This window comes from Protopterus annectens, chromosome 5.part0, assembly GCF_019279795.1.
Source record: "Protopterus annectens isolate FY-2018-M chromosome 5.part0, PAN1.0, whole genome shotgun sequence".
Taxonomy (NCBI): Eukaryota; Metazoa; Chordata; order Ceratodontiformes; family Protopteridae; genus Protopterus; species Protopterus annectens.
In genome coordinates, this window is record NC_056735.1 from 1,186,175,345 (window position 1) to 1,186,191,834 (window position 16,490).

The following is a 16,490-nucleotide window of genomic DNA, read 5'->3' on the forward strand; positions in this document are numbered from 1 at the left end:
TCCCTATCATCCGACATACTTAAGAGAAAAAACAGTAAATTACATTCACAAACAACTAAGCCCAAACCGGGCACTATCTTTAACAGAATTATATTATATATATATATATATATATATATATATATATATATATATATATATATATATATATATCTATATATCTATATATCTATATATATATATATACATAGGGCTAAGAGGCCCACAGAAAAAGCCTGACTATTATAAGGATTAATAGTAGAGAAAAAGGGCTAAAGGCCCACACAAACTAAGAAGCCAACAAGGCCCTAACTTTTAAACTATTTATACTATTTAACTATAGAGTAAATATAATAGTACTAACACACACTACATTTTTTAAACAAAACAGAAAACTTTTTTATAGACTTGCTGTTAATTTTTTTCTAAAATGGTCTGAGCTTGATGGATCACAGAGATCTCTCTTGCTGCGGCAAACTAGATCTGAGGTAACTCCAGCAGTGCATTGTGGGATAAGAGGCTTGGTCTCGAGCTACTGGCAAACCTTGAGCTTGCTATCTGCTCGGAACCCATCAGTGAGAATAAACGGCGAGATTTAACAACTTCAGATTAAACTTTACCTTCATCTACAAGCAAATACACCACATAGGTTATATAGATCAGAGAAGTAAAGATAAGTTCCAGCAGAAATAAGGGGGATGGCGGGTGGGTAACCTGGACTGCAACAGTGAATACACTCGAACATCTACATTTATGGTAAGTGTACACAACTGTACTATGTTCTCAGTGTTTCACTGTTGCAGTCATTACATTTGGGTAGAGTCCCAAAGCTATGGTTGGGGGGCTGGAGCTAAACAGCAATAGGAGCGGCTATGAGGCCCTGCAGAAGTGCAGTGGCAAAGCCTGCTCTGCATTTAGAGTAAAGTGGCAGATTGTAATGCTTTGTAAAGGTGTGCACTGAACTCCAAGTAGCAGCCTCTAAAATGTCTTTGGTTGGTACTCCCCTGAGAAAGGCTGCAGAAGTGGCTGCAGCTCTGGCTGAATGTGGCCTAATGCCCTTAGGCACTGGCTTGCCATGCTGAGAGTAGCAGAAACAAATGCAGTGACCTTATCCACTTTGAAACAGTCTGCTTGGAGACGGCCTTTCCTTGTGATCCTGCAGCATATGCCACTAGTACTTGTTCTGTCTTTCTGAAAACTTTTAGTTATGTACTTACCATAACGACAGAAGTATGAGATCCATCTCGCCTACATTCGTAACTGATGGGCTCGGAGCCGAGAAACGGCTCCGACTCTGCCGATAAACTAGCACAAAGTCTCTGATTGGCTGGGCCAACCCCTCTATCCCAGGATGCACCACACCCAAGCCCCCAGATCTTGTTTGCCCCACACAAACTCTCCCTCACATGCACTCAACTCACGGAGATACGTGATCCAGAGAGAAGAAATTAGACCTTCAGTGGAAACCCCAAAAGTGTTTCCTCCAAATCCTTCAGGTAGGGGGCAGGAGGGGGGGGTATATAAGAATGTAGGCGAGATGGATCGCACACATCTATCGTTATGTTAAGTACATAACTAAAAGATGTAGTGCGATCCTATCTCGCCTAGATTTGTAACTGATGGGACCGCGTCCCTAGCACCTATATCCTGGGAGGCTCACTGGAAAAAACACTCCTGAGCACTGTGGAACCAAAAGACGCCTGACCTCTGGACGTTAAGTCTAATTTGTAATGAGAAACAAAGGTGTGTGGAGAAGACCAAGTGGCAGCAGCACAAATTTCATCCACAGACAGTCTGAAGTGGAAAGCTGTTGAAGTTGCCATGGCCCTAGTAGAATGAGCTCTAACTGGGAATGGAAGGGACCTTCCTGTTGAATAAATGAAGGACACGCAATCCCTGATCCATCTGGCGATCGTGGCCTTAGTGACTGGTTTGCCAATTTTGTTATCTGCAAAGGCAACAAATAGTTGATCTGATTTTCTGCCCTGCTGCGTCCTATCCAGATAGAAACGTAATTGACTATGCACACAACTGATGAAATCTGTATTCTGCATCATTGGAAAAATCGGGAAAGAAGACTGGAAGCTCAATAGATTGCTGAAGGTGAAGAGCAGAAGAAACCTTAGGGAGAAAGGATGGATTTAATCTCAGGGATACTCTGTCCCTATGGAAAATGAGATAAGGAAGCTTGTCAGAAAGGGCTTGAAGTTCTGAAACCCTTCTAGCCGAAGTAATAGCTACCAAAAATGCGGTCTTCCATAACAAGAATTTTTTCTCACAAGTTGTTGCTGGTTCGAAAGGAGGGGACGTCAAGGCACCAAGGACCACATTCAAATCCCATGGCAAAACTGGATGCGATATAGGGGGACGAAGCAACCACGCTCCTTTAAGAAAGGCCTTACACAATTTGTGACTCATGAGTGAAGGATCAAAGGCAACATGGTAATTGGAAATTGCTGCTAATTGTACCTTCAGTGTAGAAACGGCAGAACCTTGGCTAAAAAGAGAAGCCAAAAAATCCAGAACAGCGGAAACGGGGGCTGGCAGGGGATCAAGGTTATGCCGCTGGGCCCAAATAGCAAATCTCTTCCATTTGCTAAAGTAAATACCCTTGGTAGAAGGCTTATGCGAAGAGGACAATATTCGAACCACCTCAGGTGAAAACGCCTGTTGCCTGACTAAGGTTGGAAGTGGAGCAGCCAAGCCGCCAGTTTGAGAGTCCGTAAAGATGGATGGGCCTGCCCCGACTGATGAGTCAGGAGGTCCGGAATCGGATTCAGGATCCAGGGGCTGTCCACCGCATACTTCCGCAGGAATGGAAACCACACTTGACGGGGCCAGAATGAGGCTATCAAGATTATGGTGCTTCCCAGACGGATCGCCTTCTGAATCAGTCTGGGCAGTAGAGGAAGTGGGGGGGGGAAGGCATAGAGTAGACCGGAGAGCCATTTGTGGACCAGCGCATCCCTGGGTTCTTCCCCTTGTGCAGGGATCAAGGAGAAGTAGTTGTCGCACTTAGCATTCAGCGGACTGGCGAATAGGTCGCAGCAAGGCAACCCTCACCGGGCGAAGATCCGATCTGCCACTTGATCATTCAGGGACCATTCATGGGGCATCAGGATGTCCCTGCTCAGCCTGTCCGCTATAACATTGGATTTCCCGGGAATGTGAGTTGCCACTAGAAACCTCTGGGAAGCAATCGCCCATTCCCACACTCTCATGGCTTCTCTGCAAATGGGGTAAGACCTGGTCCCTCCCTATTTGTTGAGGTACCAAACCACTGACACATTGTCTGAAAGAATCGCAATCGTCCCCAGTGGGAGAGAGCTGTGTAGTGCCTGCAACGCTAGAAGCACCGCTCTCATTTCCAGGACAGTGATATGTAGACGAGTCTCGTGATCTTGCCAAGTGCCTTGGACAGTCCTGCCCAGATAAGCCCCCCCCCCCCATCTGGGAGGCATCCGTGGTCACCGTGGCAACGGGGGATGGAGGGTAGAAGGATTTGCCCAGGTTCAGGTTGGAGGAGAGAAGCCACCAGTGAAGATCCCGCCAACACGAGCCCGTGATAATTATTGGGTGGGACAACGGAAGTTCCTGGAAGGACCATTGGCTCGATAGGAGCCACTGGCATGTGCAGTCTTGCCAGCGGAACTAATAGAAGAGAGGCCGCCATAGATCCTAAGAGTTGAAGGACTAACCTGGCCGGAGCTTTCCGACGTGGCAATAGGTCCTTGACTTGGTTCTGTAAAATCCTTATCCTTTCTGTTGGGAGGAAGGCTCGCATTTTTATAGGGTCTAGCTCTGCGCCTATAAAGGCAACACGCTGTGATGGCAGCAATACAGACTTTTTCCCAGTTGAATGTTATGCCCAGCAACTGACCCAATTCGATGGTAGTAGTCACAGCATGAGTGAGTAGATGCTTGGTGGGAGCAGTGAGGAGCCAGTCGTCTAGATACGGAAACACCTGGAATCCAAGACGCCTCAGGTGAGCCGTTACCACTGCCAGGCACTTGGTAAACACCCTGGGGGCTGTGGTGAGACCAAAGGGCAGGGCTCGAAACTGGTAGTGACTGGTTCCCTGGCAGAAGCGTAAATGAGTCCTGGACGCCTTGTCTATCTTGATGTGATAATAGGCGTCCTTGAGATCGATGGAGCACATCCAAACTCCTTCTTCCAGCAATGGAAAAATGGATTGTAGCGTGACCATCCGGAACTTGGACTTCTTTACGAAGCGGTTGAGACGGCTGAGATCCAGGATAGGTCTCAAGTCCCCTGTTCTTTTTGGCACCAAAAATAATCTTGAGTAAGTTCTTAATCCGGCCTGGCCTTCAGGGACTGGCTGGATGACTCCTTTTTCCAGCAGCTTTACCACTTCTGTAGCTGCTTGACCCCTTTGACTGGGTGGAACGTCCGGGATTTTCCTGGGGGGGGGGGGGTGAATAAACGGGATGGTGTAACCTCCGGCAATGATCCGGAGCAACTACTGATCCTGAGTGATGGACTCCCAGGCTTTCAGGTGCTCCAAAAATCGACCCCCGACTGGCTCCGGAGACACACAGTTGGGCCGTCCCTCAGGGACATTGGAAGGATGAGCCGCGAAAGGATTCGCGGTCTCCTGTGTTGCGGGGGCCTCCGCCTCCTCTAGGGCGATGTCTTCCAGAATAATTCCCCCCTCCCCTGCCTCTGGAGGGGGGCTCACCTTGATGAGGCGGGAAAGACCTTTGCGATTTCTTGAACCATATCTTTCCTCCCCTCTGAGCCTTGGGATAAGGTCTCGTGGGAAGCGAAAAATGCGCCCCGACGGCAGACAAGGTCTTGCTCTCCTGCTCGCATCTAGTGAGGGTGTCCATCACCTTTGGTCCAAAGATGGAGGACCCATCAAAGGGGGCGTCTGTGAAAGAAGACTTGAACGCCTCTGCAAAGTGACACAAGCGCATCCAAGCCTGCCTCCTTAGGGCTACGCCAGAACTCGCTGCTCTACCCGCCCCCCTCGGCCGCATATGAAATGAGCCTCATGGACGAGTTAATGACGGACAACAGGGTCGACAGCTGGGCGTTGACAGACTGAGCCAACGCCTCAGGCACATGTCCCAACAGGGTATCTCCCAACTCCTTCACAAGATCCCTTTGTAGTCTTGTGAAATGGCACAAATAATTCAGTGACCACAGGGTAAAGGTCGCTGAAGATAGGGTACGCTTCCCGTACCTATCCATGCTCCTAGATTCCTTGTTAGGCGGATGGATAGACGTCGAAGCCTCTGCCACATCCTGTTGAGTGGCAGATGCCACCACCATAGCATCTACCGGAATTCCCTTAGTGAGAAATTGCTTATCGGGGGGGTGCAGACAAGAATTTATTGGGGCGAGTGGGGACAGGCTCCACAGAGTCAGGGTGTTCCCACACCCTTCGACAAAGAATGTCCAGTAACTCGAAGGGCGGAGATACCCAGGAGGCGGAGGGCTGGGCTCCGAAGGCCTTGAGGAACACCGACTCTTCCACGGAAGGGGTCTTGGAAGGGCAGTCGTCCCTCTGTCTCAAGATCTCTAGTATGTCCGAGAATGAGACATCGTCAGAGGACGATTAAGAGGATCCTTCCGCATCATCCAGATCGGTGTCTGAGGTGACGGACTCATCTGGGGAGTCCACGTGCTTCCTCTTACACATCTTTTTCCTAGGGGTCTCCTCAGGCAAGGACTCTGACAGCCCTTCGGAAACTGGTGAACCACAGAAGGAGGTATCCTCAGGCTCCAGTCATCACCAGGGAAAGAGCTACAGATTCCGGAGAAGTAACTAAGGGCTTTGCCAGTGCACTCCTCATGGTCTCGAGGGCGGGTCCACCAGAGTCTGATGAAAGACCCACCTCCGAGGCCCTGACCATAGTCGGGGCTCCCCTCGCCGAAGCACCAAGAGGGAGACTCTGAGCCGAAACCAGAGGCCCTGATGACTCCCCGTCAGGCCCGACCGAAGAGCCACGAGTACCAGGACCTGTCAAAAGTATCGAGAAGGTTGGAGTAGAAGCTGATGCCGATGGGCTAGCAGTGGGTCTCGGAACCGACCCAACTTCCCCAGCTCCTGTACACTCCGGCTCCAAAGACCCGAAGGTTGTTGAAGGAGGAAGCAATGATGCAGGAAAGGCTGGCTCCGTAGCCGACTGGGCTGGAGCCGACAGCAATTTGGAAAAGACCGGTGACTGTAGGAGCCTCTGGACGACCCTGTCCAGATCCGAATCAGAGGGCCTAGAGGATTTGGAGGAAACTGAAGGGGCTTGACAAACTGTCTCCATAGGCTCCAAAATCACCGTAAAAGTTCGGCTCCGAATCGGCTCCAACAGCATCGGAGCCGAGGCAGACTCAGGAAACACCGAAACTTCCTTCGGAGCCGATGAAGTAGGAGCCGAAGAAACCAATCCCGGAGCCGACCCTCTGTCTATCGGCTCCGAAGCCATAGGAGCCGAGGGGAGAAATCCCAATTCCGAACCCCTTTCCATTGGCTCCGAAGCCCGTGGAACCGAGGAAGGGGAAGCAGAACTTGGTCTCTCATCTGTCGGCTCCGAGGGCAATGGCACCGAAGATGAAGACATAGATTTTCCTCTTTTGGCCGGCGGATCCGACGACCTCTTCTTCTTACCACGAGGCTCTGAGGATAAAAGAACCTCTTCAAAGGAAGGTCTGATTAATCCTCTTAAAATCTGTTTATTTTTTCTCTCCTGGAGGACCCTCGAGGAGAAGTCATGGCAAACACTGCAAGACTCTTGCAAGTGCTTGGCCCCTAGACAGTAAACACAGATGTCATGGCCATCTGTGATAGACATTTTGTATCCGCATTTGGTACATTTCTTGAAGCCAGAAGGCTTATGTTCTTTCCCAGACATTCTCACAAAACACACACAGGAGGAGGAAAGGAATGGGGGTAGAGCTCTAAGTTAAACACTCTAAAGGCAGGGCTAAGGCCCTCTAAGTTAAACAGGCCTAGCCCACCAAACACCTGGAATTTACCACAGAAAACAAACTTTAACCTAAAACAATCAATACACAGTCAGACAACAAGATAGCTATGAAAATAGCTGTTTTTGGTTAATTTTTAAGAAAAAACCCACCAAAAGCCAAAATTTTGACTAAAAAAAATAGGGTACTTAGCCACAGCCAACTCGAGACCACGTCATATCTCTAGAAGCGGCAAACGAGATCTGGGGGCTTGGGTGTGGTGCATCCTGGGATAGAGGAGTTGGCCCAGCCAATCAAAGACTTCGTGCTAGTTTATCGGCAGAGTCGGAGCCGTTTCTCGGCTCCGAGCCCATCAGTTACGAATGTAGGCGAGATAGGATCGCACTACATCTTTAGTTTTGTCCAAACAAAATCCATGTTGTCTGTGTATGTCCAAAGAATGCAGAATTTTCTCCCCCTTGTTCTGTGGATTTGGACAAAAAGTTGGCAAATGAATAGTTTGGTTAAGGGCTACACTGGACACCACCTTAGGCATAAATGTAGGGTTTGTCCCCAGAGAAACCCTGACTGGATAAAACATGATAAAAGGTTCCACAGCCATGAGAGCCTGAAGCTCTGACAATCGTCTTGCAGAAGTTATTGCTAGGAGCAGAGCTGTTTTCCAAGATAAAAACTTTATATCTGCAGTAGCAGCTGGCTCAAAAGGAGGTAGGGTGGGTTTTTCCAAAACATAATTGAGGTCCCATGCAGGCATTGGTGATCTCCTTGGAGGCCTTAAATTTTTGGCTCCTCTGAGGTACTGCCTTAAAGGATGAGAAAAGAGTGGTGGCTCTGTATTGTAATGAGCCGAAATGGCAGAGGCATGAATTTTAATTGATGAAAAAGATAAGCCTTTGTCCAGCATTTCATTTAAGTACTGCAAAATCTGAGGAATATTTGGTACAGCTGTGTCAGTTCCTTGAGCTTGGGTCCAAGCACAAAATCTCTTCCATTTTCCAGCATAGGATTTTCTAGTACTAGGCCTTCTGGCTTCCAAAATGACATCCATCACAGCTTTACTGAGAGGTGTGCTTTGTACGGCTACATTATCCACCATGCTGCCAGGTTTAGAGTCCTGAGTTGGCTGTGCAGAATCTGATTGTTTTGTGGGCACAGTAGATGACGTATTTGAGGTAAGGTCCAGGCTGGGCGTTGAGACAAGTTCCTTAAGATCGGATACCAGTACTGGCAGGGCTAGTTTGGGGCAATCAGAATAATTTTTGGTTTCTCCTGTCTCACCTTTAGGAGTACCTTGGGGAGGAGAGGCAGTGGAGGAAAGGCATATTTTGATAGGTTTTTCCAGTTGAAAGATAAGGCATCCACTTTCCATGCTTGTCTGTGATAAGTCATTGTGCAGAATCTTTTTAGTTGATAGTTGTGAGGGGAGGCAAATAGATCTATGTCCGGGCTTCCCCATTTCTTTATCATCATGCTGAAGACTTGTGGATCCAGGTGCCACTCATGGGGATCCATGAGGTTTCTGCTTAGTTCGTCTGCCAGAGTACTGTCCTTTCCTGGCAGGAATTGTGCCTTCAGATGAACTTGGTAAGTCAATGCTGTGTCCCATAAAGCCATGGCTAGTCTGTAAAGGGGGTAAGAATGCGTGCCCCCCTGCTTGTTTATGTACCACATGACTGTGGTATTGTCTGTCTTTATCAGTAGTTGTCCCGGATGAATTAGGTCCTTGAAGGCTGTCAGGGCATTTTGAACAGCTAGCATCTATTTTTGATTGATATGTAGATGCATTTGATTTGTGGACCAGGTGCCTTGAATGCCTTTTCCTGCCATGTGGGCCCCCCAGGCATAATCTGATGCATCCGTTGTTAGGTTCTGCCTGGCTGGGGGTAGTGAGAATGGCTGTCCCTTGTTTTGGTGACAAGCCTTTGCCCACCATTGAAACTCCTGTTGCAGGCAGGGAATGAGAGTAATCATTGTTTCCAGGCTGTGACAATGTTGTGCCCAGACACTTTTTAGGTACCACTGAAGTTTCCTCATATGCAGTCTTGCATATGGAATTAGTAGGATGCAGGATGCCACGAAGCCCAAAGCCTGCAGAATTTTTCTTGCAGATAACTGGGCCTTTGTTGCCATTTCCTTGAAATAGATCGTCAGTTGCCTTTGTTTGTCTGGCGTGAGATAAGCCATCTGGGCAGTTGTATTTAAGCTTGCACCCAGGAATATTATCTCTTGAGAGGGTACTAGTTTTGATTTTTTTTCGTTGACTGTGTACCCTAGGCATGTTAAAAGTCTTTTCACAAACGCCAGATGCTGTAGTAGAATGTCCTTGTTCTCTGCTTGAATGAGGCAGTCGTCCAAGTAAGGATATATCTGTATTCCTCTGTCTGCAGAAAGCAATTACTGGTGCCAGGCACTTTGTGAAGACCTTGGGCGCAGTAGATAAGCCAAAGGGCAGTGCAGGGAATTGGTAATGCTTTAAACCAGCCTTTAATCTGAGGTATCTTCTGCACGACTGTCTGATTGGGACATGCATGTTATGCCTCTTTTAGGTCTAAAGTGACGAGCCAAGCCTTTCTGCCCAGCATGGGCAGAAGCTGCTGCAAGGTCAACATCTTAAATGTTGGTATATCCAGGAAAGTGTTTAGAATAGATAGGTCCAGTATTGAGCTCCATGCTTTGTCCTTTCTGGGTATTGGAACAGTCTTGAGTAAAATCCTTGTCCCTGCTCTTACTGGGGCACTTGCTGAATAGCCTCCATATCCATGAGGGATGATACTTGTTTTTGAGCCTCTCCCCATTGATTTTTTGGCAGGTCTGGCCAACCGTTTGCCCTTGGCAGGGTATGGAAGTGCAACTTGTAGCCTTGTGACACTATGTCTAGAACCCATTTGTCCTGGGTTATAATGTGCCAATTTTGAGAAAAAAGTGCTATTTTTCCCCCTAAGGGTGCTGCCAGTAGATAAGTGTTTAGTGCAGGCAGGGGGAAGTCATTGGGACTGTTTCCTGTATGGTTGTGATTTGTCTTCTCCACTTTTGCAGGCAGAAGCACCCCATTTCTTAGACCTGTACGAACCTTGCGGCTGGGTTCTGCCTCTAGGGCGTCTGGATCTGCCCCTTTGAGGTCTGTCTACACTGGAAAGGACCAATTTTTGTAGGCCAGTGTCTGCTAAACCTAGGTGGCTGTACTTGTAAAAAATCTTTGACCATTTGCATAGATTTAGCTTTGTCCTCTATTTTCTTTAACACCTCTTCTGCCTTAACACCAAACAAGGTGTCATGCTATAATGGTGCATCTAATAATTTAGCTTTGACATGATCCGGCAGATTTTGTTCCTTTAACTAAGCATGCCTCCTAATTACAGATCTCGTAACAGCGGCCCTGCACGAGGCCGCCAGAGAATCAAAACCACATTGCAAAGTATGCTTTCCAGCTTGTTCAGCTGCATGCAAAAAATCCTGCATTTTTTTGTTTTCTGCACATTCCGAATTTACCAACATTTTCTGTTTAAGCAGTGTCATGACATATTGCTGATATTTGAGCATATGAAACTGGCAGTTTAAGGCCCTTACAGCCAAGGTAGCAGGTGTGTAAATCTTTTTTCCCCATCTATCCAGTGTCCTAGAATCTCTGTCAGGGGGGGGGGTGGTAGTGTTTCTTGCAGTGGAAGCCTTAACCCCTTTGGGACCCTGAGAAATAGTTTCTGGGTTTGCAGCAGGAATTTTGAAAAGGAATTTATGAGAGTCAGGAATCCTGTAGTATCTGTCAGGCTTAACAGGAGCTGGAGGTAAGGAGTCAGGGGTCAGACTAGACTCTGAAAACACATCATCTACAATGTCTAACACAAGTGGAATAGCTAGAGGCCTGTGTTGAGGTAGTAAAAGGAAGTCCCCGAGTCTCTTTTTAGATTCTGAAAAATCTTGGCTCTCCCAGTGGAAATGCTCCCTCATGGTATGCAAGGTTTCACCAAAGGAACAGTCCTCAGGAGGAGAAGCTGAATGAATAGACTCTTCAGCATCAAAATCCTCATAGGGGGGAAGAGAATATTCCTGATCAGAAGAGGAATCTGAGGAAATGGAAACCTGATCTGAAGATTCATAGTCCGTCTCATGCCTAGGCCTTTTTTCAGGAGGGGGATGGGAACCCCTGATCAAGGTAATTAAGTCTTCCGCCATTTTGAGCATCTGCTTTTTGGGCATGCAGGCCTGTCCCATGTGGCTGGTGAACTTGTTTCTTTGCCTTTAAAGGTGCTTTAGTCTTTGCCTTTGAAGCTGTAGTCGGTTTAATGTATAATTGTTTAGGTCTGAAAACACCCACAGAAGCTGATGCCTGCTCAGCGGCTCCAGACCCAGCTGAGGGAATAGTCTCAGAGACTCCAATACCTTGAGTTTCCAGCAGCCTGCGATTCTAAAGTAGCGGGCGTCAGGGGCTGCGAAAGTGCCTCACTGAGAACTGGCGACTGGCTTAGGAGAAGCTTTGTCGTTGGTTTTGGACCTCGGTTGCCTGTCTGTCTTTGCGCGTTTTGTGAACTCCGGTAGTTAGATGGCTATCCTACGACATTGTATAATTAAATCTGCGCCCAAAATAGCTTAGTGCAAAATCGTACCGACGCTTAAGTGCGTTGGTTAAATTTAAAACAAAACTGACAACTTGAAATGTCATGGTCAGGACTTAGGCATGGAATACAGTAAGAATGAAAGTCCTTATGAGGTATTTGCTTCCCACAAGAAATACAATTAACTTTTCCTGACATCGGTCTGGAGCAAGAAAAAAGTTTCCCCAACGGGGTACTTAGCTTTTAATGAAGACTTCGGATCTGAAACTCGAACACGAAAATCTCAGGAGTCGGCCGACCAGTACTTGCGAACTGCTTCTGCTTCGGGCACCGCGCGGCAAGTAAGACTGAAGAAAATGGCGTCGGCTGCATCTTTTATACCCCTTACGACCTGACGTCAGGGAAGGGGCGACAACAACCGACGCAGGACATAAGACTTTGGAATTCAGGCCAAATGAGGGCAACCTGCCAGCAGGATTACCCAAATGTAATGACTGCAACAGTGAAACACGAAGAACATCCCTGTAGTACCAGTCTGGTTTATTAGAGGCCGGAAGCAAGGAATCAGGAGTCATACTGGATTTCGAAAACACATCTACAATGTCTAGTGCAGGACGTATAGCCAAAGGCCTATGCTGAGGAATACGAAGGAAATCCCTAAGCCTCTCTTTGGATTCAGAAAAATCCTGACTTTCCCAGTGGAAATGCTCCCTTAAGGTAAGTAAAGTTTCCCCAAAAGAAAAATCCTCAGGAGGAGAAGCAGAGGGAATGGAATCCTCTGCATCAGAGTCCTCATAAGTAGGTATGGACAAATCCAGGTCATTAGAAGAGTCAGAAGAAACAGAGTCTTGTTCAGAAGGCTCATAGACAAGTTCAGTCCTAAGCCTCTTAGAAGGGGGGGGGGGTGACTACCCCTGAATAGAGTAATTAAATCTTCAGCCATTCTGATCACTTGTTTTTTAGGATTAGGGGCCTGAACATGTGGCCCGGGCATCGTTTTTTTAGACATAGATCGAGATTTAGACCATAGTACTGAAGGTGGAGTCGGTTTAACATGCAAGTCTGTAGGCCTGAAAACACCCTCAGAAGCCGGTGCCTGCACAGCGGCTCCGGACCCATTCAAGGTAGAGACATCCGCAGGTTCCATAGGTGAAGCATCCCGCGGCATACCGGACTCCAAATGGGTCTCAGTAGAGGCCTGCGAATCAAAGGTAGCGGGTATCAGGGGCTGCGAAAGCGCCTCATTGAGTACCAGCGAACTGGCGACTGGCTTAGGAGAAGTGTCATCGGCAGTTTTGGACCTCAACAGCCTGTCTCTGTCATTTTCTTTGCGTCATTTCGGTATTCCGATAGTCGGATGGCTAACTGACGTCATTTCTGGATAATTAAACCGAGAACAGAAATATTTAGAAGAAGAAATGTACCAGTGATGGACAATGCTCTTATTAAATAAAGCACAAAACCGACAGTAAGGTATGTCATGGTCAGGGCCTAGGCAAGGAATACAGTACAAATGAAAATCCTTATGAGGTATTTGCTTCCCACAAGTAATACAATTATTAACTTTTACTGACATCGGTAAGGAGCAAGAAAACGTTTCCCCAATGGGGTAACTTGGCTTTTAGTTGAAGACTTCGGTTCTGAAACTCGAAAACGAAAATTTCAGGAGTCGGCCGACTGGCACTTTAAACTGCTTAGCACCCAGGCAAGAAAGACTGCTGTAATGGCATTGGCTGCATGTTTTATACCCCTAACGACCAGACGTCATGGAAGAAGGGACAGCAACCGACGCAGGACCCAAGACTTTGTTAATCAGGCCAACTGAGGGCAACCTGCCAGCAGATTACTCAAAAGTAATGACTGCAACAGTGAAACACAAGGAACATCAACAATTAGGAATGTCATGATCAGGGCCTAGACAGGTAAATGGGGTACCTGGCGACAGACACATACTGCTTCGGTGTCCAATGGCAAGAAAAGACTAATATCATGGCGTCTACTGGCTCCCTACATACCCAAACATACTATCATCGGACTACTCTGATAGTCGGGCCGGCCAAGGGCTTACACAGCTGGAAATGCTATGAATTAGGGGTGCAACAGTAAAACATGAAGAATATTAGCCATGTACATAACAGACCAACAGGTGCTAGACCTGCGTCCAGGCTGTCGGCAAGACAGTCTGAAGATCTTATGCTCATATGTCTGTTTATGTACCCTTACATCCACAGGCTTATGTCATATGTCGGACATATGACTGTATGGAAGGCTTTGGTTTTAGGATGCCGGCCAGACATCAGTATTAAAACACAATGATCTAAGGAAGGCGAACAAATATTTCCCACCTCTCCTAAACAATTTCAGATAGGTTTGAAATCGGTTACAAGGAGATGGGTGATAATAACATTGCAAACTGATGCGATGAGAATGAGCTGGACTGTAGATAAGGATCCTGAGTTGAAGTTACTCAAAGTCTCACTACCAGATGAAATTCTTATTTCAGAGGTTTACCTTGCTTTGAACCTTGTCTGCCCTAGTGAAAACTGCATCATCAAGACAAAAAAATAGAGCTGATCCTCTAACTGTGGAAACTGCTTTCTGGTAATGATGTTGAACTGACAAAATCCAGTTATGGTGAAGATAAGATTTCTATTTCTACGCCCTGTTAAGAGTCAATTTAGTGACTATATTGACAAAATGATCATGCTATGTACCCAATACACTAATTTTGATAGAGTTTAACATGACATTTCCCTCTTGCAGCTCTGTTTTACATTGTCATTCAATTGTGTTTTGACTTCTGATTGCTGCCTGAACCAGACCATGGCTCCTGTTCCTTCCTTTTTCCAGTTTTCACCTTTTCCATCTCTCCTTTGCTTTAGAAAATTTCAAAAACACGTTGAAAAACCGGGGGAATTTTTGTGACCAACATCAGGATCAACATCCAACATGTGCCAGCAGCAAAAAAATAATTGTCAGGCTAATGATTAGGAAAGCTCTCCAATGGCACACTGCAATGTTAGGGCTCACACCAGCAGATGTGTGCAAGCCACTAAATGTGGGAGTTTTAGAGAAACAAAAAACTCAGAGAAGTAAAGAAAAAATATCCCAACTGCAGACTCAGGGAAATGGGTCCTTGAAATCAGAACTAGGAATAAGAAAAACAGCGCAAATGGTTTGGTAAAACTGCCTCCAATGGGGTGGATCAAACACAGAGTATAAAAAGGTCACAAAGGAAAAAAAATGGCAGTATCTGCAAAGAAAAATGCACTACACACCTTCTCTAAGAAGACAGGAATGGCATCGACCACCACAGCAGAAGACCTGGGAAGTGCTTCCATCATGTATGTCAGGGCTCTGCAAGCATGATTCATCTGAACAAACAAAGTGCAGTTGTCACATTTCTATACACAATTCGACTGACAATTTATATTTCAAACAAACAAAACACAAAGAGAAATTTTAGAAAAATTTCAACTTACAATGTCAAAATTGTGCTCCATTTGTAGCAATGTTATCTGTAAAATCAACAAAACAATTAGCTGCTTATTTGTTTACTTTATATAGCCAACGTAAATTACTAGCATCACATCCAATATGTAAATTTCTACATCATACAAAAATACATGCAATAAACTGCCATATTTAATTTTACAACATGAAAAACATCCAAGCCAGTATATTTTAAAGACTATAGTAACACATTTCTGAGGTTATCTAGAGAGATTTAAGGTTCAAAATACTAAAATACAGGAAAATGAACAGTAAATCTTGAACTTCACCCTTCAGATATGAATTTAAAGGATGACGTCATCAGTAGTTGAAGTTCCAAACCACAATGAGTTGGAAGATTTTGGGAAGAAAACAGTTTAATATTTCTGACACACAAATGCATCTTTACTATTGCATATTACATGCTCGAGTACAGTAATACACATGACAACGATACAGGATAAGCTCACAGAAAATTCGGCAGAGAGGAAGTGGTGATGGTCATGGTGATGGAAGTAATCTTCAGTGACTAATACCCTCTCTGCAATACCAGGCAATGCCAATCAGCTCATCTTTACCAAACCAAAAGTGTGTACTCGTCAGTTAGGGGGGAGGGGGATGGTAGTGGTGGTGGAAGAAGTTACAGGCAGGTTAGGGAAGATCAAATGAAAAGATGATGTATTCCAAGAGAGAAGTCATAATGTGCACTAGGCAATCCAGACCAATCAAACCTAAATGGGTCCTTATGGATCACTACTACCCAGTTAACAAGTATTATAATAATTCTCCACCTACTTCTATGAGGGCAAAAAAAGTTCTCTAATATAAAGCACCTAAAAGGTTACAATTTAAGAAACATCTTCACAGCTCAAGCAATATGTAATTTCATCACAATACGTCTGCCATATGGGACATCCAAACCAGCAATGTATTCAATAATTCTGGTAGGATGTCATCTCTCAAAGATCTACTATCCTTGAAATAAAGCACACAGACTCACCACCACCATGCTCCATCAGTATATCCCCACATAATTACAGCAGTCAAACAAGAAAATTAAGAGAAACACGAAGTCCAAAAAAAAAAATGTCCTTCAAGTGGAAGGAGAATGTGCAATAGGATTAGCTAACTGAAATCTTCTCAAAGATGGAAAAGTTGTACAAAACCCCTAGTTTAAATGTCAGAAGTGTACCGTGCTTATCAGGTGATCTGTGAAATGGCCATAAACACTGGTTAACTGTGGAGATTGTCTTGTCTGGAATTTCCAGCATGGGATACTTCCTGAACATTCTACTTCATTAGCAATGGCAAAAAATGTTGCATGACCTTATGTACCTATCACTGTGCACTACAATTCAACCCCAAGCACGTAAGGAAATATCCTTTCAAAACTACTGAGAATGCCGATAACATTTTTGCCAGCGCCGGTATCTGTAAAAACTTCTAACACCGCACGGTCCATATCCAAATCAGACAGTCTACTTGAGGCCCATGAACAGTTTCTTGGACACGGGAAACCACCT

General features: G+C 45.9%; 1 protein-coding gene across 2 annotated transcripts in view; it reads right to left on the reverse strand.

Annotated features, from left to right (window-relative positions):
* TRIP12 (thyroid hormone receptor interactor 12) overlaps positions 1 to 16,490 on the reverse strand; it is a 3,849,287-nt gene that overhangs the window by 2,925,327 nt on the left and 907,470 nt on the right. For both annotated transcript variants that reach the window (XM_044071052.1, XM_044071053.1), the window contains 2 exons: positions 14,958 to 14,993; positions 14,754 to 14,849 (listed from right to left, as the gene is read on the reverse strand). In XM_044071052.1, coding sequence (XP_043926987.1) covers positions 14,754 to 14,849; positions 14,958 to 14,993 — 132 coding nt within the window. The remainder of the gene's footprint in view (positions 1 to 14,753; positions 14,850 to 14,957; positions 14,994 to 16,490) is intronic.